Source organism: Emys orbicularis, chromosome 3 (genome assembly GCF_028017835.1).
Source record: "Emys orbicularis isolate rEmyOrb1 chromosome 3, rEmyOrb1.hap1, whole genome shotgun sequence".
Lineage (NCBI taxonomy): Eukaryota > Metazoa > Chordata > Testudines > Emydidae > Emys > Emys orbicularis.
In genome coordinates, this window is record NC_088685.1 from 86,007,248 (window position 1) to 86,033,465 (window position 26,218).

A 26,218-nucleotide genomic window follows, 5' to 3' on the forward strand; every position below is an offset into this window, starting at 1 on the left:
ATGCTTCCTGCCCCAAACAACCAAGGTAAAGCCACAAAAAATAAGTGTTCGTTTAACAAAGTTAAACAAATTGCCTTGTCTGTTCTACTTGTGACTGTTAGTCATTTAGATCATTGGACTGGAGGCTTGTGTGGAGAGTGAGTAGTATCCAGACTTGGGGATGTATCATAGAAGCTGGTTGCCACCTCTCCTAACTTTGGCTGTGAAATCTGTTTTGCTTGAAAATTGGAGATGTCCTCTGAAGGCAAAGGAAAATGCTGCTGTAGAGTTTGAAGTTCATCACTTTCTTTTTAGCATTACTTTGATTTGAAACTTTTGATTTTTGTGTGACATTGTTTGCTTCCCGCTAGCTTTAAACTTTCTGTATAAGATGATCCCCTGGAAAACTTGAGAAGAAAATGCATTGTAAAGAACCAAAGTTATAAACTACTTTGGTTATGGATAGTTTTGAGCCCAGTCTTGTTCCCATTGCTGTTAATGTGAATTATTTGCTAGTAATTTTGGTGGGAGCAACGTTGGGTACTATATATGTATGTGAACATGTTTCTTTCTAGTGTGGCTTAATCATAGGAAGAACCTAAGGCTCCTTGTGTAGTTGACTCCTAATAGAGTTCTTACACAAGCTTCTGCTACTTGAGAGTGAGTGTGTGGTGTTCCTTTTTTTTTTTAAACTATGAGACTACAGTTCCGGGGCTTCGGCTTCAGGTACACTGGAACAGTGCCTGGTACACCTAGGGGAAGATCTAAGGTGGCTTTTTACCACATTTCTGCCTTCCAGTCCCTGATCTTGGGGACAGTATTGCTCCAAGTTTAAGGCCCCTGTACATTAGGGACAGGGCCGGCTCCAGCTTTTTTGCCGCCCCAAGTGGCGAAGCGGGGGGGGGGGGGGAATAAAGCCGATCGGCAGCACTTCGGCGGCAGCTCAATCACACCGCTTCATTCTTCAGCGGCGGTTCCTTCACTCCCTCTCTTCCTCTTCGGCTGCAGCTCAAAGAGGAAGAGAGGGACTGAGGGACCCGCCACTGAATTGCCGCTGAAGACCCGGACGTGCCGCCCCTTTCCATTGGCCGCCCCAAGCACCTGCTTCCTTCGCTGGTGCCTGGAGCTGGCTCTGATTAGGGGCCATTGTGCCAGCTGGGGGTCACTGCAACATGATCCAGCCAACCACTGTGTTCTGAGGAAAATGGGGGTAGCTGGCGGGGAGAAGGGGGACATTATTTCCCCCTCACCAAGAGAATCCTCTGTCTGTGTATGGGAAACCTTTAGGCTTGTGTGTGCTATTGGAATGTCACCGAGTGCTTAGTTTGTGTCAGAATCGGGCCCTTTCACTGTAGGTGTGTGACTATGGAGAGGCAATAGCATCTTCATAGTAAAAGCTGTAGCTGTGGTGATGCTTCATCATAAACGTTTGAAAGCACACACACATTACGTTAGGGAACAAATACTTTTTTGAAATGTAAAAATTCCTTGACATTTTTCCGAAGTGTCTAACTTCCCCTTCGATCTGTCCAAAACAATCACACGATGCCACAATAAGTGAATCCTAAATAGATGTTGAGGTTGACTCATCCAAGAAGCTTTTTTTCAAGGGCAAGAATGGCAATTTCTTGAATGTTAAGCTATTGTTTAACAGTAGAAGCAGTTCTCTGTCAATAAAACAGATATTGGGGAGAAAAAAGGGCAATAGAGAATATCTGTTGGCACTCAAACTGCCTTTCAGAAGTGAGAGAAAAATATGCCCCTTCGACCTAGAAGGAATGTGCAGATTTTGAGATTGGGGTAACTGAAGAGCAGAGCATAAATAAAGTGCAGAAGTTACATAGAAAATACTACTGAGCCAGAAACAACACTTAATTTCTAATCTCAATAGCAAACCTATGTTGTATCCAGTAGATCACTCTGCCTCTGATGCAAATCTCTGTATTTAGGCTAGTTGTAAAACTGGGCAAACAATGCTTACCCCTTTCTGCAAAGTTCTCTGAAATCTAGAAATTAAAAAGTATTACTCACTCTTCTCCAGGAGGCATTGCATGTTAGGCATTGGCTGTTTAACTTAGAGACCTGGGTTCTAGTCTTTAGTCTGATATTTAATTTGCTATAACTTGCTGGCACTCCTTACTAGCATTTGGAGTGAAGATGGCCATGCATGTATACACAGCACACACTCACTTAGCTACATGCAAAATGCGTTTGTTTTATCAGGTGTACATTGAATGTGCTGGGTCTCCGTAGGACCCACTGTTAACTTTTCCAGTGGGTGCTGTGGCTCTTCTAATAATTTGGTGAGTTATTTATCCCATGTACTCTTTCTTTTCTTTTTTTAAAAAATGGTCTTTTCTACTCCATTTAAAAAGGAAAATGGAGTATATGGCTTTAAAAAACACGTACACCACTTGGGGAAGCAAAACAATTGTTTCAAATATCAGTTAAGGTTGTTATGAAATGACAGTGTACTTTTTATATAACCCTTATTGTTTTTTTTAAACATTTCTGTTTGTTTTTTGGGAATCAATACAATTTTTTAATGGCTAACACTATATTGCAATGCAGTAAAACATTTTTTTTATATCCACTATAAAGACTTAACTTGTAATTGTTCACCAGCTCTGATGTCAGCCCTCAAAACTCTTCAAGAAAAGATCCGTCGTCTAGAGTTGGAGAGGTCGCAGGCTGAAGATAACCTGAGCTGCCTTTCCATTGAGGCTGCCCAGTATAAAAAGACCTTGCAGCATGAAACAAATGCGAAAGATCTAGCACATGAGGAATTGATACAACAGAAAAAAGGTCTCTCTCCAATGGTGATAATTAGAGTTGCAGACGTCATACTTTTTTAAATCAAAAATCCTGGAGCAGTCGCAATAAATTTAGTAAAAGTCATGGCTTTAGGAGGAAGTGGTGTGTAATGTTATAGGTGTGTCATTTAAAATGTAGGGGAGGGATTTACGTGTGTGGGGGGGGGGGGAGGAGGAGGAGTTGGGTCCTGACCCTGAGGGGAAAGAGGCCTTGGGGGTGGGAGTGCTGCAGAGTGAATCCACCCTGCACTCACCTCACAGCAATGGCTCCTGTCCCACAGGGCTAGCCCAGCTCCCTGTTACAGACTGCAGGCAGGGGCCATCCCCTGTGATGACCCTACCCCGCCCTTCCTGGCCCTGGCGGGGCTGGATTGCCTGTCCCAAATTGGGCTGTAGAAGCATAAGTGGTCTGGCCATGACCCAGGTGCCCCCCCCCCCCCCCCCCCCAGCTCCACAGTCTGTGAAACTGGACACACAGAAAAGTCATGGTATTCATGACATCTTTACCTCTGTGACAAACCTGTCACTGTATTAATAATAGAAATGGTTAATACAGCTGTTAGTTCTCTCAACTGAAGGAGTACTCATGTTTGTTTTGACGAGCTGCTATTGAATACAGTCCTATCCAATCATCATAATTTGTTAATTTTTTAATAAAAAAATTAACCAAATATTGCCTTACCAATTATAGAAGATTAGGGTTGGAAGAGATCTCAGGCGGTCATCTAGTCCAACCCCTGCTCAAAGCAGGACCAACCCCAACTAAATAATCCCAGCAAGGGCTTTATCAAGACAGGCCTTAAAAACCTCTAAGGATGGAGATTCCACCAGCTCCCTAGGTAACCCATTCCAGTGCTTCACCACCCTCCTAGTGAAATAGTGTTTCCTAATATCCAGCCTAGATCTCCCCCAGTGCAACTTGAGACCATTGCTCCTTGTTCTGTCATCTGCCACCACTGAGAACAGCTCAGCTCCATTCTCTTTGGAACCCCCTTCAGGTAGTTGAAGGCTGCTATCAAATCCCCCCTCACTCTTCTCTTCTCTTTAGACTAAATAACTCCAGTTCTTTCAGCCTCTCCTCATAAGTCATGTGCCCCAGCCCCCTAATCATTTTCGTTGCCCTCCACTGGACTCTCTCCAATGTGTCCACATCCTTTCTGTAGTGGGGGGACCAAAACTGGACACACTACTCCAGGTGTGGCCTCACCAGTGCCGAATAGAGGGGAATAATCACTTCCCTTGATCTGCTAGCAATGCTCCTACTAATGCAGCCCAATGTGCTGTTAGCCTTCTTGGCAACAAGGGCACACTGTTGAGTCATATCCAGATTCTCATCCACTGTAATCCCCAGGTCCTTTTCTGCAGAACAGCTGCTTAGCCAGTCGGTCTCCAGCCTGTAGCAGTGCATGGGATTCTTCTGTCCTAAGTGCAGGATTCTGCACTTGTCCTTGTTGAACCTCATCAGATTTCTTTTGGCCCAATCCTCCAATTTGTCTAGGTCTCTCTGGATCCTATCCCTACCCTCCAGCATATCTACCTCTCCCCCCAGCTTAGTGTCATCTGCGAATTTGCTGAGGGTGCAATCCATCCCATCATCCAGATCATTAATGAAGATGTTGAACAAATCTGGCCCCAGCACTGACCCCTGTAGCACTTCACTTGATACTGGCTGCCAGATAGACATCAAGCCATTGATCACTACCTGTTGAGCCTGACGATCTAGCCAGCTTTCTATCCACCTTGTAGTCCATTCATCCAATCCATACTTTTTTAACTTGCTGGCAAGAATACTGTGGGAAACTGTATTAAAAGCTTTGCTAAAGTCGAAGTATATCACATCCACCGCTTTCCCCATATTCACAGAGCCAGCTATCTCATCATAAAAGGCAATCAGGTTGGTCAGGCATGACTTGCCCTTGGTGAATCCATGTTGATGTTCCTGATCACCTTCCTCTCCTCCAAGTGCTTCAAAATGGATTCCTTGAGGACCTGCTCCATGATTTTTTTTCAGGGACAGAGGTGAGGCTGACCGGTCTGTAGTTCCCCAGATTCTCCTTCCCTTTTTTTGAACATGGGCACTATATTTGCCTTTTTCCAACTGTTCAGGACCACCCCCGATATCCATGAGTTTTCAAAGATAATGGCCAATGGCTCTGCAATCACATCAGCCAACTCCCTCAGCACCCTTGGATGCATTGCATCTGGCCCCATGGACTCGTGCATGTCCAGCTTTTCTAAATAGTCCTTAACCTGTTCTTTCATCACTGAGGGCTGCTCATCTCCTCCCCATACTGGGCTGCCCAGTGCAGCAGTCTGGGAGCTGACCTTGTCTGTGAAGACCGAGGCAAAAAAAGCATTGAGTACTTCAGCTTTTTCCACATCATATGTCACTAGATTGCCTCCCCCATTCAGTAAGGGTCCCACACTTTCCCTGACCACCTTCTTGTTGCTAACATGCCAGTAGAAACCCTTCTTGTTACCCTTCACATCCCTTGCTAGCTGCAATTCCAATTGTGCTTTGGCCTTCCTGATTACACCCCTGCATGCTGGAGCAATATTTTTATACTCCTCCCTAATCATCTGTCCAAGTTTCCACTTCTTGTAAGTTTCCTTTTTGTGTTTAAGCTCACCGAAGATTTCTCTGTGAAGCCAAGCTGGTCGCCTGCCATATTTTCTATTCTTTCTGCACATCAGGATGGTTTGTTCCTGCGCCCTCAATAAGGCTTCTTTAAAATACAGCCAGCTCTCCTGTACTCCTTTCCCCCTCATATTAGCCTCCCAGGGGATCCTGCCCATCGCTTCCCTAAGGGAGTTAGTCTGCTTTTCTGAAGTCCAGGGTCTGTATTCTGCAGCTCTCCTTTCTTCCTTTTGTCCGGATCCTGAACTCGACCATCTCCTGGTCACTGCTGCCCAGGTTGCCACCCACTTCTACCCCTACCAATTCTTCCCTGTTTGTGAGCGGCAGGTCAAGAGGAGTATGCCCTCTAAGTTAGTTCCTCCAGCACTTGCATCAGGAAGTTGTCTCCAACACTCTCTTAAAAACTTCCTGGATTGTGTATGCGCTGCTGTATTGCTCTCCCAGCAGATGTCAGGGTGATTGAAGTCCCCCATGAGAACCAGGGCCTGTGATCTGGAAACTTCTGTTTAGTTGTCTGAAGAAAGCCTCGTCTACCTCATCCTCCTGGTCTGGTCTGGTCAATCGAGTGACTTTTCAGCTTGGTGCTAAATAAACTGGCTTTAGGTACTGTAATAAAACCTATCAAGTAGCTCTTTCTGTGAGAAGTATAGCTATTTCACATGAGACCATAAGGGCTTCAGGCCCTCAAGACAAGGAGCAGGCCCTCAATTGGTCTTTGCTTGCTGAGGTTGGCTGGATGAGATGTCCATTGGTGGCACTCCTAAAAGAACCAGGACATCACTACAGGTCAGAACTCGGTGCTATCTATATGGCACTCCAAATCTGACGAAAGGTATGGAGGGGGCAGGAGGGAGCCAGATTTGATTAGGTTTATACTGGTGTAAATGGTGAGTAATTCCTGTGAAATCAGTAGTAACACAGATCAGCATCTGGGCCTGGAAACACAGCCCGAGTCTTGCACATGTTAAAATACTCCCTGTTAATCCAGCCCAGCCCAAGTACCGTTTTTTTTTTTTATATTTAAAAAAAAATACCAACCCAAAAACTTCTAAATCTCCAAGACCATAGGGTGAGGGACAGGCTAAATGTTACTCAAAACTACTGTTCTACACTGTGTTTGTCTGTCTCTCTCCACAGATGTTAGTGTGCAGTTAAGTGCAGCACAGTCCCACTGCTCCCTACTGGAGAAACAGCTGGATTACATGAGGGAAATGGTTTTCAATGCAGAGCTAGAAAAGAATATGGTTCTAGAGCAACAGGTGAAGTATTTAGTATCATAAATGAAACAATAAGAGCATGAAATTGTAGAAATAGTAAGATTGTACTTCCTACCTATCACATCTCCCCAGTTCTGCTCAGATTGATAATGACCAAAAGTGATTCTCTGAATAGCTGTCAGATGATAATTACACAAAATGGTTGCTGGTGTTGGTGGAGTTCCTAATAAGCTGTCATGTTCGTGCGTCAGGTGTGGCTTGCCCAGAGAAAGCTCTGTAGCCAAGATACACACCAGATGTGTTCATTATAAGACCCTTTAATGCTCTGGCAGGTATGGCTGAAGTTTGTTAAAATAAGGTATTTTATACACAGTGCCACCTAGTGGCTGAACTGTATAATACAGTTTAGCGTTCCATTATATCTCCCCCTGTACGTTTTATATTTACACTATCACACTGTCTTTGAATTTCAGTATATATTGGTCTGTTAAGTGTCTCTGAATCATTCTGGTTTTCTAATTACACAACCCAAACTTGTAACAACTTGGTCATCTGGCTGTCCATTAGTTGCAACGACTGGTTTTGGTTGGTCTAGAATCCTTGTCGTCGTCCTCTTGTTCTGCACCTGCTATCTGTTCCTTCTGAGGAGCAAACTGTAGATGTCAATGGCTTTTGTTGAACTCTCTGCCGGCAGTCTTGCTCACATATGATCTGGGTGCTGAATCCTTTTTCTTTGACAGCTGGAGTTGTCCATCCTTTTTCTCTATAAGAACATAAGAACAGCCATACTGGGTCAGACCAACGGTCCATCTAGCCCAGTATCCTGTCTTCAGACATTGGCCAATTCCAGGTGCCCCAGAGAGAATAAACAGAACAGGTAATCGTCAAGTGATCCATCCCCTGTCGCCCATTCCCAGCTTCTGGCAAACAGAGGCTAGGGACACCATCCCTGCCCATCCTGGCTAATAGCCATTGATGGACCTATCCTCCATGAACTTATCTAGTTCTTTTTTTAACCCTGTTATAGTCTTGGCCTTCACAACATCCTCTGTCAAGGAGTTCCACAGGTTGACTGCGTTGTGTGAAAAAATACTTCCTTTTTTGTTTGTTTTAAACCTGCTGCCTATTAATTTCATTTGGTGACCCCTAGTTCATGTGTTTATGAGAAGGAGTAAATAACACTTCCTTATTTACTTTCTCCACATCAGTCATGATTTTATAGACCTGTATCATATTCCCCCTTAGTCGTCTCTTTTCCAAGCTGAAAAGTCCCTGTCTTATTAGTCTCTCTTCATATGGAAGCCATTCCATACCCCTAATCATTTTTGGTGCCCTTTTCTGAATCTTTTCCAATTCCAATACATCTTTTTTGAGATGGGGCGACCGCATCTGCACGTAGTATTCAAGATGTGGGCGTACCATGGATTTATGTAGAGGCTAGAGCTGGCAGCTCTCTAACTGAATTATGTCTCTTGTAAAAGTGTTCCTAGGCTCTTATTGCCATTGTATCCAGTTTGACTGTTCTTTTCATAACTAGCCACTTTGGAGATAGATTCTTTCCCAAACTTGGAACAGTAGTTCTGAGTTGTTTTTCCATCAGCAGTTGTGCTGGACTGTATCCAGTAGCTGCTATTGGTGTTGATCTGTAACTCAGAAGAGCAAGAATTTCTTGGCTGTCTGTATACCTCTCTCAGCTTCTCCATTCATTTACGAGTAATGTGGGCTGCTAGTAATATGCTCAAAATCATATTTCGTTCAGAATGACTTAAATTCTGTTGCAGGGAATTGTGGTCCATTGTCCATCACAAGTTGTTCTGGAATACCAATGTGAGCAAAAGTGATAATACTGTAACATGTTATATCTTTCAAGTACGTTATTTCTATATACCTGGGAATATACCTGTGCTTCAGTGGGTCACAACTGAGATACCAAATTCAGGACAAACTGCTGAGAAATAGGGCAGAAATACCCCAGAACTGGTGGTTATTCTTCCATAAGTTATACCAAACCAGCAACAAAAGTAAACTTCTGTCTCACCACACTGGCTAACAAGAAATCAGAACTGCAGCCTCCTTCGGTATTCCAGTCTCTGTTTCAATTCCCAGACACTAGACTTAATGATGAGTGGTTATTTAAAACCAGTTTCATCAACCAAAGGGTGGTTCTGATCCTAAACTACCAGCCACATACCCAGATCAATATATAACTTAGATCTTACCCAATAATCACGCTGTTGCCAATCCTTTAGTATCTAATATTTAAAGGTTGGCTTATAAGAAAAAAGAAAGGTGAGAGTTAAAATTGGTTAAAGCAGTGGTTCCCAAACTTGTTCCACCGCTTGTGCAGGGAAAGCCCCTGGCGGGCCGGGCCGGTTTGTGTATCTGCCACGTCTGCAGGTTCGGCCAATCGCAGCTCCCAGTGGCCGCGATTCGCTGCTCCAGGCTTTCCCTGCACAAGCAGTGGAACAAGTTTTGGAACCACTGGGTTAAAGGAATCAAATGCATGCAATAATTACAAAGTTCTTGGATCAGCTTGGAAGCAGTGATGGCATAAACTGATGACTTAAGTCAAGTCTCTGGTTGCTTCCAAAAGATTGGAAGGTCCTCAGTCCCTTGATTAGATTTCTCCCATTGGTAGAAGTCCATATTCCAGAGATCAGAGCAGGAAAGGGGAAAAATAGAGAGATTTCCAGGGCATTTTGCAGTTTCTCCCATGTGGAGGGTCTGCTTTCAGTACAGCCAGTGGAAAAGTACAGGCACAAGATGGAGTCCAGTGTCACATGAGCTGGTTACATGCCCTTGCATGCTTCAATGAGTCATAGCAGGGGCCATTACCCATCTTCTGGCTGAAATGTCCACAGGAAAGTCCATCAGGTGGGTATAAACTTCTTCCATGGCCCATTGTGTTTGTTGATGGGCCACCAACTTGAATAGTCCATTCACAATGTGCTGGCTAGACTGGATGTAAACTACTTTGTGGGTGTTAACAGGAGCAAATTCATTTGAAATACTCGTATACAGTCAATTTTCATAACTTCAAATATGAAAATGATACATGCATACAAATAGGATAATCATATTCAGCAAACCATAACTTTTCCATTGACACCTTACATGACATACTCTGCACAAGATTTGTTGCATTTGTATAACAGTGGTAGCAACAATGATCTACATAGTCATATTTTAATCCTATAGTATCACAATAGACCATAGTGACCAGTTGTCCTCTGAATTTGCATAAATCTGCTGCTTGTCTCTTCCAAGGCCTCTCTGATAGGGGTGATGTTACTAAAGGTTCTTTGTATTGTGTTGGTCTTTTAGATCTGCAATGTTCACATAAAATAACTATTTTTCACATCCTTGCTGATGCCTGGCCACCAAGCTGACTGGTTGGTACATTCATGGCATTTAATTAATCGTTAAACTTCACCCATGAAGGCCATTAAGATTTCTCCTCTTCTTTTATTTGGAATTACTATGAAATGGCCTTTACTCATGACTTAATAGTCCATGCACCACAAAGTAGTCTCTTGTCACTTCCTTAGTGTGTGTTCTTTAGATACTTGGTTCAGGTGACCCTAAAGTAACTTAGAATTTGCTGAAGTTGCATGTCGAGGTTGCTTGTTGTAACTGATGTAGTGTGTTCTGACACTGGTCTGTATGCATCCACAGCTTTCACGTATGCCTTTACATTATCTTCCAGCTCATGGATAGTTGAGTGCGATGCTGGGCTCTGTGACAGAGTGTCTGCTACTACCAGATTTTTTTCCAGGAACATATTTAGCAATTGGGTTAAATCTCATTAACCTTATCACTAGACACTGGCATCTCAGCAGTGCTTGATCCAGGTCTCTTCCATTGATGAGGGTTACAAGCGGTTTATGGTCTATTAGCATAAACAAATTCAATCCACACAGATATCTGTTTAATAAAACTCATGCCCATACACTTGTCAGGCACTCCTTTTCAATCTGTGCATATCGTTTTTCTGTTTCAGTGAGAGTGTGAGAGCAAGATACAACTGGTTTCCACTCATGTTGTTGCAAAAATACACTTAGGCCATAGCTGCTTGCATTCTCACTGACCATTGTGGGTTTGTTCACATCGTAGTACTTGAACAGGAGCAACTGAGATAATTTCTTTGACCTTTTTGGAGGCAATGTCTTGATTTGGCCCTGATAGCCAAGGTGTGTTGGACTTCAATAGTTCATTCAGTGGTTTTGTCACCGTAGAAAGGTCTTGTAGGTATCGACCAAGGTAATTTACCATCCCCAGTATATGTCTCAGTTCTGGTATGTTAGTTGGTGCATTGTCTGAATTGCTTTTGCTTTCTCAGGACTAGGAGTGATTCCATTTTTCTTTGTCTTGATTTTTGGGATAGGTGGTAAACACATTTCCCCCTTGTTTAGCTTCAGTCCAGGCTCACTGACTAGGCTTAGGACTTTGAGGGTTTTGTTGTATTCTTCCATTGAAGATCCATATATGGAATTGTAGTTAACAGTTCTTCCATTTCCTTTGGAAAATTTCAAGTGTACTGGTAATAGCAAAACATAATCTTCACAAGCAAAAGCTCCCAAAGGGTATGATAAATGTAGTCAGTTGTGCACTTTCTTGGACTAAAGGAATTTTCCAGTGTCTGCTCGAGGCATCCAGCTTGGAGGTTACTGTAGCTCCTTTCACTTTGGGGAGGATATATTTTTCTCCCACAACTGCTTCATTAAGTCTTTTAAGATCCACACAGACCCCTATTTTTCCATTTTTCTTTATTACTGCTATCATTAGGGCATACCATGCTGTTGGATCAGAGATTTTCTCAATGTGCCAATCCCTTACATTTTCTTTAACTCAGTTTCCACTTTATGAAGTAATGGGACAGGAATCCTGTGAGGTTCATGTACACTATATGGTTCAGCATTGTCTCTTAAGGTTATTTGTACCGGATCTCCTTGCAAAAGTCTAATATTACCAAATATTCCACCAAGTTCTTCCACCTTACTCACTAGGCCCATCATGGCTGCCGTACTGCAGCTGAGAAGGTTGTTGGTGTGTGATTCTTTGATCACATACAGTCTGAATGCAAAGCTTTTGTCTCTGAAAGTTGTCTCTGTGGTGAACTGGCCCATGCAGTTCAGAATACCTCCAGGGCTATTCAGAGTGGTGTCAGGTCACTTCAGCTGTGTGAGAGGTTGAAGGTGATTGTAAGTGCTTTCTGAAGTATTGTGACCTTTGCTCCTGAGTCAGTTTTCAAGTCAATAGTTTTGCCATGAGTATTCACTTTCACTCTCCAGGCAGGTTCTCTGTCGCCACAAGTTCTAGATCCCAGAAACAATGGCTCTTGATTGTCTGTCATATCAGTCAACTTCCTGACTCCTTTGGTGCGACAAACAGCTGCAAAATGTTCATATTTCATACATTTAGCACACAAGTGCCTCTGGCTGGACATGCATCATCTCTTGGGATATGACTTTTTCCACACCTTGTGCATGTAGGTTGGAATTTGTCCCTTTTAGTCTGGGGGCGTTCTCTCTCCTTGCATTGGGGGCTTTATGGTAATACTTTGAACATTCAAGTGTCTGTCTTATTGTTTCTAAGCTAGTTTCAGGGATTTCAAGTTGCTTCTACCTGGTGTTCTGTTTGACTAGTTCAGACTGCTTTGCTCTCTGTATAGCTATGGGTAGGATTAAGTCTGTCTTCTATGTAGCTGCTGTGAAAAATTTGTATCTCTTAACCGAATAACCTGTCTCTGATATTTTTGTGTTTTTTGTATTCCCAAAATCAGTTTTCAGCCAATGTATGCAGAGCTCTTATAAAACATTCAACGTTTTCCCCTGGTTCTTGAATTTGCTGGTTGAAAAAAAGCACATTTCTCAGGGGTATAAATGGTGTATCAAACATAGCCAGAACCCTTTCATAGACAGCTTTGTGAGTGTCTTCTGTAAAGTAAAAGGATATAAAGAGATGCTCGAACTGCTTCTCCATAGCCTAAAAGAGATACTGTATATGTCCCGTTTCCCAGTGGAGCTTTTTTGCAATTCAGAATTCTTACTGTCTGTCCATTGTGGAGGTTTGTCAAAGCTGAAGTTCTCTGGGGCACTGAAGAGTGGTATGTTGATGAGATCCTGCAACCTTTTGTTGTTTTGTTCCTTCTGTTCTCTTCTGGCCTAGTTTACTTTTGACACCATGGCATGTTCCTATATCACAGGGGTCATCAACCTTTCAGAAGTGGTGTGCCGAGTCTTCGTTTATTCACTCCAATTTAAGGTTTTGCGTGCCAGTAATACATTTTAACGTTTTTAGAAAGTCTCTTTCTATAAGTCTATAATGTAGAACTAAACTATTGTTGTATGTAAAGTAAATAAGGTTTTTAAAATGTTTAAGAAGCTTCATTTAAAATTAAATTAAAATGCAGAGCCCCCCGGACCGGTGGTCAGGACCCGGGCAGTGTGAGTGCCACTGAAAATCAGCTCGCGTGCCGCCTTTGGCACGCGTGCCCTAGGTTACCTACCTCTGCTATATCAGATATGGACTGGCTACAGAGCTTGCATCTGCGCAAGGTACACAGCAGTTGTGTTCGTTGTAAGATCCATTAATGCTCTGCCAGGTATGGCTGAGGCTAGTGTAAATAAGGTATCTTACACACAGTGCCACGTAGTGGCTGAGCTGTGTAATAGAGTTTAGCATTCCTTTACACAAGTTTATGACATTTAGGAGGTGGGAGGCAGAAGGGAACATGCCAATTGAGACCTTTGTTGACAAGCACTTTGCTCACTCATTCTCTGTCCGCTTTACAATGTGACCACTATTTCCCTATTCCTCCAGGTCCAGGCTGACTCTAGTAGTTCTTACCTAGGTAATTCATAGTTTATGCGCACACACAGATATTGAGTACTTGCTGCCTCTAATATTCCAGTGCCCTAGACAATTGCCTCTTCCAACTGCATGGTTTAGTTGGTGGTGGTTCTGTATACTGTGCGGATGTTTTCAGAGAACTATCCACACTGACTCCAAGATCTTTCATGAATGGTAACAGCTAATTTAGATCCCATCATTTTGTATGTATGGTTGGGATTGTTTTTCAATGTGCATTACTTTGCATTTATCAACATCGAATTTCATCTGCCATTTTGTTGCTCAGTCACCCGGTTTAGTAAGATCCCTTTGTAACTCTTCGCAGTCTGCTTTGGATTTAACTATCTTGAGTAGTTTCGTATCATTTGCGAATTTTGCTACCTCACTGTTTGTTTACCCCCTTTTCCAGATCACTTATGAATATGTTGAATAATACTGGTCCCAGTACAGATTCTTGGGTGACACCTCTCTTTACCTCTCTCCATTCTGAAAACTGGCCATTTATTCCTACCCTTTGTTTCCTATCTTTTAACCAGTTGCTGGTCCATGAGAGGACTTTCCTCTTACCCCATGACTGCTTATTTTGCTTAAGAGCCTTAGGTGAGGGACCTCATCAATGGCTTTCTGAAAGTCCATGTATACTATATGCTCTGGATCACCTTTGTTCACATGTTTGTTGACCCCCCTCAAAGAATTGTAATAGATTGATGAGGCATGATTTCCCTTTACACAAGCCGTGTTGACTCTTCCCCAACAAATCGTGTTCATCTATGTGTCTGATAATTCTGTTCTATACTAACATAAGAATGGCCATACTGGGTCAGACCAAAGGTCCGTCCAGCCCAGTATCCTGTCTGCCAACAGTGGCCAATGCCAGGTGCCCCAGAGGGAGTGAACCTAACAGGTAATGATCAAGTGATCTCTCTCCTGCCATCCATCTCCACCCTCTGACAAACAGAGGCTAGGGACACCATTCCTTACCCATCCTGGCTAATAGCCATTAATGGACTTAACCTCCATGAATTTATCTAGTTCTCTTTTAAACCCTGTTATAGTCCTAGCCTTCACAACCTCCTCAGGCAAGGAGTTCCACAGGTTGACTGTGTGCTGTGTGAAGAAGAACTTCCTTTTATTTGTTTTAAACCTGCTGCCCATTAATTTCATTTGGTGGCCCCTAGTTCTTATATTATGGGAACGAGTAAATAGCTTTTCCTTATTCACTTTCTCCACACCACTCATGATTTTATATACTTCTATCATATCCCCCCTTAGTCTCCTCTTTTCCAAGCTGAAAAGTCTTACCCTCTTTAATCTCTCCTCATATGGGACCCGTTCCAAACCCCTAATCATTTTAGTTGCCCTTCTCTGTACCTTTTCTAATGCCAGTATCTTTTTTGAGATGAGGAGACCACATCTGTACGCAGTATTCAAGATGTGGGCGTACCATGGATTTATATAAGGGCAATGAGATATTCTCCATCTTATTCTCTATCCCTTTTTGAACAATTCCTAACATCCTGTTTGCTTTTTTGACTGCCACTGCACACTGCGTGGACATCTTCAGAGAACTATCCACGATGACTCCAAGATCTCTTTCCTGATTAGTTGTAGCTAAATTAGCCCCCATCATATTGTATGTATAGTTGGGATTATTTTTTCCAATGGGCATTACTTTACATTTATCCACATTAAATTTCTTTTGCCATTTTGTTGCCCAATCACTTAGTTTTGTGAGATCTTTTTGAAGTTCTTCACAGTCTGCTTTGGTGTTAACTGTCTTGACTATCTTAACTACAGTTTCAACCAACTTGCCTGGTCCTGAAATTAGGCTTACCAGCTTGTAATTGCCAGGATCACCTTTGGAACCTTTTTAAAAAATTGGCATGACATTAACTATCCTCTAGCCATCCGTTACAGCAGCTGATTTAAGAGAGGTTACATAGCATATTTGAGTTCGTTCAGAACTTCTGGGTGAATACCATCTGGTTCTAGTTATTTATTACTGTTTGTTTAAGCAATCTATTCCAAAACCTCCTCTACCAACACCTCAGTCTGGGTCAGTTCCTCAGATTTGTCACCTAAAAAGAATGGCTGAGGAGTGAGAAAATCTCTCAGATCCTCGGCAGTGAAGACTGATGCAAAGAATTAATTTAGCTTCTCCTCAATGGTCTTGTCTTCCCTGAGTGCTCCTTTAGCACCTCGATCGTTCAGTGGCCCCACTGGTTGATTGTTTGGCAGGCTTCTGATGTACTTTAAAAAAAATTGCTGTTCGTTTTTGAGTCTCTTGCTAGTTGCTCTTCAAATTCTTTTTTTGGCCTGCCTAATTATACTTTTACATTTGCCTTGCCAGAGTTTATGCTCCTTTCTATTTTCCTCAGTAGGATTTGACTTCCAAATTTTAAAGGATGCCTTTTTGCCTCTAACTGCTGCTTTTACTCTGTTTAGCCACAGTGGCATTTTTTGGTCCTCTTACTATGGTCTTTAATTTGGGATATACATTTAATTTGAACTTTTATTATGGTGTTTTTAACGAGTTTCTATGCAGCTTGCAGGCATTTCACTCTTGTGACTGTATCTTTTAATTTCTGTTTAACTAGCTTCTTCATTTTTGTGTAGTTCCCCTTTATGAAATGCTACCATTTTGGGCTTCTTTGGTATTTTCCCTTCCACAAAGATGTTAAATTTAATTATATTATGATCGCTATTACCGAGCAGTTCAACTATATTCACCTCTTGGAAAAGATCCTGTACTCCACTTAGGACTAAATCAAGAATTTCCTCTCCCCTTGGTGGGTTCCTGGGCTAGCTGCTACCAGAAACAGTCATTAATGGTGTCTAGAAATTTTATCTCTGCATCCTGTCCTGAGGTGAAAGGTACCCAGTCAATAGGGGGATAGTTGAAATCTCCCATTATTATTGAGTGTTCTATTCTTATAGCCTCTCCTAGTCTCCCTGAGCATTTCACAATCACTATCCTAGTCAGATGGTCAGTAATATATTCCTACTGGTATACTCTTATTATTCAAGCATGGAGTTTCTCTCCATAGAGATTCTATGGTACAGTTTGATTCATTTAAGATTTTTACTATATTTGACTCTATGCTTTCTTTCACATACAGTGCCACTCCCCCACCAGCATGACCTACTCTGTATATACCTACAAAGTATATACCCTGGTATTTTAGTGTTCCATTGATTATCATTGTTCCACCAATCTTCTCTGATGCCTATTATATCAATATCCTCATTTATTATCAGGCACTCAAGTTCACCCATCTTAGTATTGAGACCTCTAGCATTTGTATACAAGCACTTACAAAATTTGTCAGTTTTTAGTTGTTGTTTGCAATTATGTGATGTAATTGAATTGGGACTCTTTTTTTTCATTTGACTGTTTCTCTTCAGTTCCTACATGTACTTTATCAACTTCTGACAGTGGTGGAAACTGAACACTGCTTTGTCTGTCTGGCATTTTTCATAGCACTGAACTTAATACTTAAAATTGTAAACTATTTAAACAAAGTTCACTGTGGTGAGAGATTTCTTGGTGTGTCAAACTATTTTATCAGCTGTCAAACTCAACTTTTGCTTATTCTTTCCAGACTCAGCTTCAAAAGGAAAAAGATCAGAATCATATGGAGCTCCATGCAAAACTTGAAAAGCTTGAAGTCCTAGAAAAAGAGTGCTTCAGACTTCTCACTACACAGAGAACTGCAGAAGTAAGCAAGCCTAACATGACCATGTGTGGTTACAGTTCATTTCAAATTTCTTTGTGCCACGGTTGCCAATTGTTATAAAATACACAGACCATTTATCAACTGTAGCTCAGCAGAGGAGTAGAAGATCTCCACATTCACTTTGCCTTCTACCTCAGACTTCGTTTCCTATAAATCTGAGGAATTTAAGCCTGCTTTTCAAGTTTCCTTCAATCTTGTTATAGTCAAAATTACTAAATTGCAAGGTACTTGCCAATTCTGATTCACTGGGCCAGCCTTAAATGTGACTAACCATACTTATGTTCTGTTTCAGGACAAGATCAAACAATTGGAGGAAAAGCTTCGTGAAGAAGAGCATCAGCGTAAGTTAATACAAGACAAAGCTGCTCAGGTAGGATAACCAAATTACTTGATTTATCGCTGAGGAAATACTTTTGCTATTCAAGACACTTTTTATAACCTGTTTATTAGCTGGGAAAAGTTCTGTAACGCCAAATTGACAACTCAAAATGATACGCTTTGCTTAGTGAGGTTTATATTTTTATGTATATTTGGCTTCTTCTATAACATCAGCTCCATAGGTAAGACTGAGTTGTGTTTTGCACTTAAAGCAGGGATTCAACCTTTTTATTTTATTTTTTTTTAAATGCACAAAGAATACAGCACATTCTCCTTAAAATTAGAGTACATTCTCATTGAATAAACAATGAATTTTCTGAGAATTTATAAGAAGTTAGTTTGTTAATTGACCCATTTTATAATTAATTAAGCAACTTAGCATCCTAGGTTAAACTTTTTGTCCTGAACTATCTTAATGGAATAACACAGAGACTTTCAACTTTCCATATGGTTAAAACTCACTGAAATCCTATACATTTGATTACACTTTAGAGACCTTTTTCTTTGTAAGATTCATTTTTTCACTATTAAATAAAAAAATTCAGAGTCTGAAAAATAAATGATCTTCTATAGAGAATTCCGTGAAGAACTGCTTTTGCTGCCAGGGCCATCATCTTCCCTGAGTGCAGCTTGATTTTACTCACACTAAGAACACTGAGAGACAGTAGCCATTTTAAAAGAGGGCATGTTAGCTATGGGCAGTCATAGCCTCACTCTCATTGAGAACTATACTAGGTAGCAGCCGTTTTGAAAGAGGGCAGTTCTTTTGGGAATTTACTGTAGAAGAATACTTACTCTTCAGCTCTTGTGTTGCAAGGACCTAACAATTACAGAAATGTAGATCTGGAAGAGACCTCAAGAGGTCATCTAGTCCAGCCCCCTGTGCTGAAATAGGACCAAGTACACCTAGACCATCCCTGTCAGGTGTTTGTCCAACTTCCCTTGAAAGCCTATTCTAGAACTTAACTACCCGTATAGTTATAAAGGTTTTTCCTAATATCTAACCTATACCTCCCTTGCTCCAGATTACGCCCATTACATTTTATCTTACTTTCAACGGACAACACATAACAAATGATCACTGTCCTCTTTATAACACCCCTTAACAGATTTGAAGGCTGTTATCAGGTCCCATCTCAGTCATCTTATCTCAAGATTAAACATGTTCACTTTTTTTAACTTCTCCACATAAGTCAGGTTTTCTAAACCTTTTTGTCATTTTTGTTGCTCTCCTCTAGACACACTCTCCAGTCTATCTACATCTTCCCTAAAGTGTGGTACTCAGAATTGGACACAGTACTCCAGCTGAGGCTTCACCAGTGCTAAACAGAGCAGGAGAATTACCTCCCATGTTTTATATATGACAGTGTTTTACAATAAGAGAAGCTAGCTCCTTACCCATTTTCACCATTGCAGTCGCCTCCTGCAGCAGTTCCAACACAACCTCACTGGCTTCCATCAGTCAGGAACTGCAGAATTACCCCAACACCTCCAGAATTTAGCTGAATGCCACGCCCAAAACACAGTCCTCTGGGTCTCTCCCTTAACTAGTTTTGCCACCACATAAGCAGAGAGCCTGCTGTGCATGTCTGACCTTATAAAAAAATACATAATACAGAGCTTGCTGAGAGCAATTAATTTGTCTTCAGTGCCACTGCAGAGAGACTCCATCAGTGCAAGAAAGGACTCTGGTGCAGTAATGTGATCAGTATGCTGACTACTAGTCAGATTTTTACCATAATCCAGGATCTATCAGAGTTGGTTTTGGGGTGGGGAAACCTTCTCTGTTACAGGTCAGGTGCCATGACTTCCCTTCAATCTTCTCTTGATTCACGCTCAGTGAAGTATCTGGCTGGGGTAGTTTGAGCTGATGATAGTTCTACCACATCTTTTAGCCAGGTCTGTTTATATGTGCAAAGACGGAGTCCTCATCCCTTAAAAGGATGAATGTTAACTGCCTTATTACACTAATCTTGTATAGACAACAGTAATTGTAAAGTAATGCCTAGAAAAAACCCTGGCTTGGACAATGGGACTGATGCTAAATATTGCATGACAGGTGATGGATCACTCAATTGCCCTATTCTGTTTGTTTGCTCTGAAGCGTCTGGCTCCAGCCACTGTTGGAAGACAGGACACTGGTCTAGATGGGCCATTGGTGACCCAATATGTCTGTTCCTATGTTGTCCAAACCTCTTCCTGCTTTAAATGGCCATATCCCCAGCTCACTGCAGCATTAGTTGTGGTAGTCCAAGAGATACAGTTGCTGTACTTGGGTTTGGAAATTGCAACGCTGCCTTGGAGATTGCTAGGTATATTTGATACCATGACATCCTGTATCATATTCCGTCTCCATATCCCCTTTTATAATCCTCATGCCTCCCAGAGATTTCAGTGAGTAATGCATCTAATTGAATCTTCATCGACACATGAAAGAGAGGATTAATCTGTGCTATTTAAAAACTTTTGATATTAAATACTTTTTTCTCATTACTATAGCTTCAAACTGGACTTGAGATCAATAGAATTTTAACGTCTTCAGTGTCATCTCAAAATGAACCAAAAAAGAAAAGCCGGAAAAAGAAAACTGCAAAAGTAACATGCAAGTTTGTCATTTGCAGTGTGATAATGTCTCTAACATGCCTCTCTTATTTTTGTAGCATCTCATTCATGGAGTGATAGGGATGCTACTTGAAAAGTGGTGGTGGGTGGGGTTCTGTTGGCTCTCTGTACTCTGTCATTTACTCTGGAAATATAACATGCTGTTTTTCCCTTTCTTTAGATAACTAAAATATGTTTAGTGTGGTAATGCCTAGTTTTTAAATAGAAAACTTGCCCACTCCAGCAGAACCTTAAACTATGCATGGCCATTTCACTGGCCTGTGTTTATGGTCCCTTAGTCGATTTTTGAATTTACTTTCAAGACCACTTGAACTAGGATTTTTTTGAGATGCTGTAGCAAGTGTCATACTGAAGTCAAGATGACCTTCACCCACTGCATTCTTTTCATCCACAGGCACTGCAGGTCTGCTAAAATGACACGACTTGTAAAACTGAGTCTGTTAAATGCCACATAGGTGGTGCTAAATTTCTCTAATCGTAATCTACTGCTGAATTGTTAGATTAACTGTGTACTAGATCTCAGTCTTATTGGAAATTCTTCCAATATGGAAGGTATATTTTCCAATCTTGGAAAACTTTAATACCCATTAAAGGAGATGAATCGAGACTGCATATTTCACTGGCTATTATGGAGCATTGCTTTTGTATGGAATTATTTGTTGCTGAAGTGTAGCTCAGACTTGTTCTCACTGGGGGTGGGTGGGGAAGGCTTGTTGACAAAATACTTGGGTTATGCTCTTCTTTATTATTTGTATTGTGGTAGCACTTAGAAGCCTCAGTCGTGGAGCAGGACCTTGTTGTGCTAGACACTGCACAAACAGAGAACAAAAACAGCTCTTGCTTCAAAGAGTTTACAGTCTAATTTTGAAAGAATAATTTTAAGGTTGCACTCTTAGGCAAACATGTCTTCTGTCTGTCTGTCAGAAAAAATCTGCTCTGAAGAAAGTACATCCTCCACAATTTTGCCTAAAGGCTGGGATGCTGCCTTTTGTGGCTGGGAAGGTGAGCCTGATTAGATTCTCATTTGAACCTGTGTCCACATTCTTTTTAAATGAACATTCTTCCATTAATTCCCTTCGTTATTGCTGCTTACAGAAGTTTCCTTTTCTCCTCTCTCAAGTCTGCCAGCTCCAGCCATTCTGTTAGTGCAAACGTACAAAGTGTCTTACATATGATGAAACATCGTAGTCCATGTATCTTGTCACGGTGTCCAGAAGCAGCTGAACACAGGATTTCTAGACGAACAATTGCTTGCAAATCTGTATCCTCTCGTTCCACATCTTCTTCTGTCACTGAAAATCTATCTGACCTTTTGCTGGCGATACAAGATGAGCTAGGCCAAATGAGCTTGTAAGTATGCATCTGTGTATTCTCTCCCAAAGGATAAAAAGACTGTGATGCTCTCCGTAAAAATGGCTGCAAGCTGCAGGCATGTGAGGGCTATTTGGAGGTTGTACTAGAGTATGTTTTGATCTAAAAATATTTGGGGAGTGGGGTTTGGGTGGATCTTGCAGATAGGATTTTCTATCATTGGGAAGCTTTTATAGCCCTTGCATTTAAACAGCCTCATGAGCAGATAGTGGAGGTTCTTTTGTACTTTTGGGGCTTTTTTTTTTTTTTTAAGCCGCACTTAGCCTGCTGCACTAATATCATATCTAAAATAAGGCCTGAAGGATATCCTTATCCTCAAAGCTACACAGCAAAATGGTAGGTTTCCTTTTCGAGAAACCTTTTATCAGATACCTAGAAGAGTAAACCATATTGCTGTAGGGGTGTTGCCAGCTTTGACTTTATTGTGACTGACAAGAGGCCTGAGATGAAAGGGCCATTAGTCCAGAAAGGACAACTGCATGGGTTGGAGACTAGATGTTCTGCTGGTGTCCATCTAATCCTTGAAAATAGCATGTGTGTTTTGAATCAACATTGCATTTTAAAATTCCTATCTTACAAATCATGCTGAAATAGTTGTTGGTCGTCATTTCAGGACATGTGGAATTGATTAATCTAAGCTGTTTGCAGAATCTCTTCTTCACAGAGCCCTAGTTATAACTCTCTTATTAGTTGTGTGCCAATCAGAGAAAATATTTGTTTTAGAGTAGCAATTTAAGCTGGAGGAATTTATGAAGAGAAGAAATAATTATTCATTTTCAGTTGTGCTCACTTTGTGCTAGGCGTATTAAAATATAAAAGAAGGCATGGCCCTTTGCCACAAAGAGCTTGTTGATCAATAACTTTTAACTGGGAAATGTTCTTATCCTTTGTAATTAATATATAGCTTTACTCCATGCATTAGGGAGCTCTAAACTACAGTTTCTCTCATTAGTTTGTAGAGTGAAATGTTTGGAACAGTAATTGCCAGTAGCAACAAACCATGCAGTTAATTTTGCCCAGTAGAATTCTTAATTTTACTTGATTAATTTGACAAAAGCACTATAACTTTCATTAGTGGTTGTAAAACAAGTTTTTCTGAATTATGTTAAGCACTCTTACTCTGAGGCAACCTAGATAGGGGTTGGAATTGGCCAGTATACAGTGTGTGTGTGTGTGTGTGTGTGTATGTGTGTATGTATGTATGTATTGCCTGCTATTTACTTTAGTAGGTTGTTTAATTTTTCACATTCCAAATTCCCATTGTGCATGATGCTGCAGTACCAGCACACTCGGGTGCTTATTTCTTCAGTCTTACGAGATAAATGGTTGTGATGTAACAAAATGAGTATACTAGCTGCAGGCTCAGAGTAGAAGGAAAATAAGTAATGAAAAAATATGAATGAGTAATTTTATTATATATATATATATATATATATATATATATATAGTATAAAAAGTATTAGTTGTATGTCATGGTGATTAACATGCTTTCTTTCTCTAGTGAGGAGACCATCTGGAGTTGAAACTTGTGCAATGTATCAGAAGTACATGTAAGAAGAATGTCGTTCAAATATACCAATACTATTGTCTAATATCTTTGTCTCTAACAGTGAGCATCAAGAACTCTTGAAGCAGATACAAGAAACTCAAAACTGTGAAGTTCGTGAAGACCTAGAACGTGAATTGGATTGTCTTGTAAAGCAAATGGAAATTAAAGGGGAACAGATATCTAAGTTGAAAAAACACCAAGCTAGTGTAAGGAAATAATTTTTAAAGAGTTTACTTAGGAGCAAATTATTGGAATATGATGAAAATAATTTTTCATGCTGTCGCCAGAGAGAGCCTATATTTAGAATGTACAATCCCATTGGGATTCCAAGACACACAGGTTCAAACAAGAAACTTATTTGAAGCGTATGTCAGATTCAAACACTCATCCCTGTCTCTATTTAGAAAGCAATGATGGCTTGAATGCATTTTAGAGTTTTTTTTTATCTTTAGAAATAGTTCAGACTTAAATCTACATAATGAACACTTCAAAATATGTCCAGAACTTTTTCTCATAATACCCTAATTTTGTCTACTGGAGTGTCGTTCAGTGTAGGTTTCAGGGTACATGCAAGTCAAGACACACACACCCACATTGGTTGACATTCAGAAGCATTCATAGTAATATCAACCCCATGATTGATATTTATTCTTACAAAGAGCTTAGTGAGGTGCTGAGGCTTTAGGTAAATATTTAGATACAATGGCTGATACTGAACATCTGGAATGAAGCTAAAGTGGAAAACATTGCCATAAGTAGGATATTCTAACTGATGAGGGCTGGTCTACATTGAAAAGTTATATCTGCATAGCAACGTGTCTCAGGCGTATGAAAAATCCACACCCCTGAGAGATGTAGTTACGCTGACTTAACCCGTTGCTACCGCCTCTCAGGGAGGTGCATTACCTACAGCATTGCTGTAGTAAGTGTCTACACTGAAGCCCTGCAACAGTGCAGCTATAGTGCTGCAGCTGTGCCTGTGTAGAGTTTTAAGAGTAGACATAGCCTTAGGTAACTCAACCTATGCTACGCAACTCCAGCTACGTAAATAATGTAGCTGGAGTTGATGTACCTTAGGTTGAGTTACCGCGGGGGGGTCGATGGGAGAAACTCTTCCGTCAACTTAACTTACTCTTCTCATTGGGGGTAGAGTACAGGGGTTGTCTGGAGAGCGATCTGCTGTCAATTTGGCGGGTCTTCACTAGACCCGCTAAAGCAACTGCCGGTGGATCGATCTCAGTGCATCGATACCGGCTGTAGTGTAGACATAGCCTTAGATAACAGAGACTCTGTCTCTCTCTCACGCAAACATTTATGTTTTGAATTTTACAAAAATACTATCTTTTTTTATACTATCTTATTTACATTTTCAAAGTAAAGTTCTTATGCTTGCTACTTCTGTAGAAATAAACCTGGTAAGCTAAACTCTTTTTTCATTTATAGTTGGTGTTTGAGACTGTGTGGCTCTTAAGTGGTGCCTGGGTCTCTAGCCAGTATCCTTTCTGAGCATTAAAACTTTTATGCATAATCTTCATTTTTAGGTCCACAAATTAAAGCAAAAAACTCAGAAATTGAAGAGACAGTCAGCTCATGTCCTACCAAAATCTGATGACCTAAAAGGAACAAGAGAGATTCCAGTTACTCCAAGCAGAAGTGCATCAAAAAACTGCCCTGTGCAGAAAAGCAAAAGCTCTCTTCAGCTGTTAAAAAATGTGCAGAAACTTCAATCAACACTGAAAAAAGATGATATCATGTGGGAACAATAGTTTTACATTTTATCATATAGGTAGTGCCTCTTACTGATATGCCAAAAAAAAAAAAATTTGTGTGACACTTCATAGGTTTGGATTTAACAAATATTAGACTGAATTAAAAGTTTAATATTTTATTTATGCTATGTCTAAATATTTGCTAGCCTAATAGTAAATTTCAGTTGAAACTTAAGTTTGGGTTGAACAAACTCACTTTCCCTGTAGCTAAACGTATTTGTAATAAAATCTGTTTTAACTGTTTCATGAGGTGTCCCAATTTCTTTTAACTTGCAAAATAAAACTATCTTTGAAATATATAAGAAATGCAATCTGTTTCTTTTACCCACTTTCCTCCTCATCGACATACATGTACACACTTTGAAATAATTATTTCAGTAGAGGAGGAAGGGAAAACTCCTTAATGTAGGGCAAAAACTCAGGACTATCACATTTCCTCCATGCTCAAAGGAGATACTTTAAGCTTGCTTCTGCAGCCCTAACAGGGCCAAAATTCCCAGTGAAGTCAGTGGGAGTCTTCCTTTTGTGAGGACTGAATATTTGGGTTCTGACGATTAATGCAGACAAGTACAATGTCTGTTGTGAATGTGCACTTGCTAATTTTTTTTAATGTAAAATTATCTAGGACATAAACTTTAGTGCCTGCATTCATGGACTGATGTTGAAGATTGCTTGTTTTGCAGAGGGAGTTTGGCAATAAGTCACTTGCAATGAAAGAGCAAGAAGGTCTTCTTTCTACGAAGTACTTTTTCTGAAAGTATAATGGCTTGTATTATACACACTTGCCAACCAGAGGGCTTAAATGGCCCATATTGGTTCAAATATGGTGTGGGTTCTTTTTATTAAAGAAAAAAAAATCCCCCACATCTGACTCTTTAATGCTAATAAGGCACAATTTATACTGCTGTAACAGCCATGTTTTTAATATGAATATTGCTAAACTCATTTTGGCTGGATATGTGGAAGGGACCAATCCTTAAAAACCTAAGTAGATGCCTAGCCTAGAACTCTTTGTCAACAGAGCCTGTCTAAATCATGTAATAAGCCAGTGTAGTGGAAACATGTATAACAATGGCTGAAGCCATTGTGCGTACTGGGTCTAGAACCCCATGCCTGTACTCAAATATGTAAAAAATGACCCAATCCACTACAGCTATGGTGTTTTCAGACTTTCAGCTGCTTGCTGCTGCTGTTAGTACAACAGCGCTACACTCTACTTCTAATATTTAGTACTTAGGGTGTGATCTGTAAAGCAACTTAATTGCCTAAGTTTCCATACATAACACCACTGTG

The 26,218-nt window shown here is 40.8% G+C and overlaps 1 protein-coding gene across 1 annotated transcript; it reads left to right on the forward strand.

Annotated features, from left to right (window-relative positions):
- Positions 1-24,922, forward strand: CEP57L1 (centrosomal protein 57 like 1). The gene is made up of 10 exons (XM_065401362.1): positions 1-25; positions 2,605-2,784; positions 6,568-6,689; positions 17,102-17,218; positions 17,529-17,606; positions 20,114-20,209; positions 21,161-21,238; positions 21,357-21,586; positions 23,218-23,362; positions 24,698-24,922. The coding sequence occupies exons 1-10, from the start codon at positions 1-3 to the stop codon at positions 24,920-24,922; spliced, it is 1,296 nt and encodes a 431-aa protein (XP_065257434.1).
- The last annotated feature ends 1,296 nt before the right edge of the window (positions 24,923-26,218 follow it).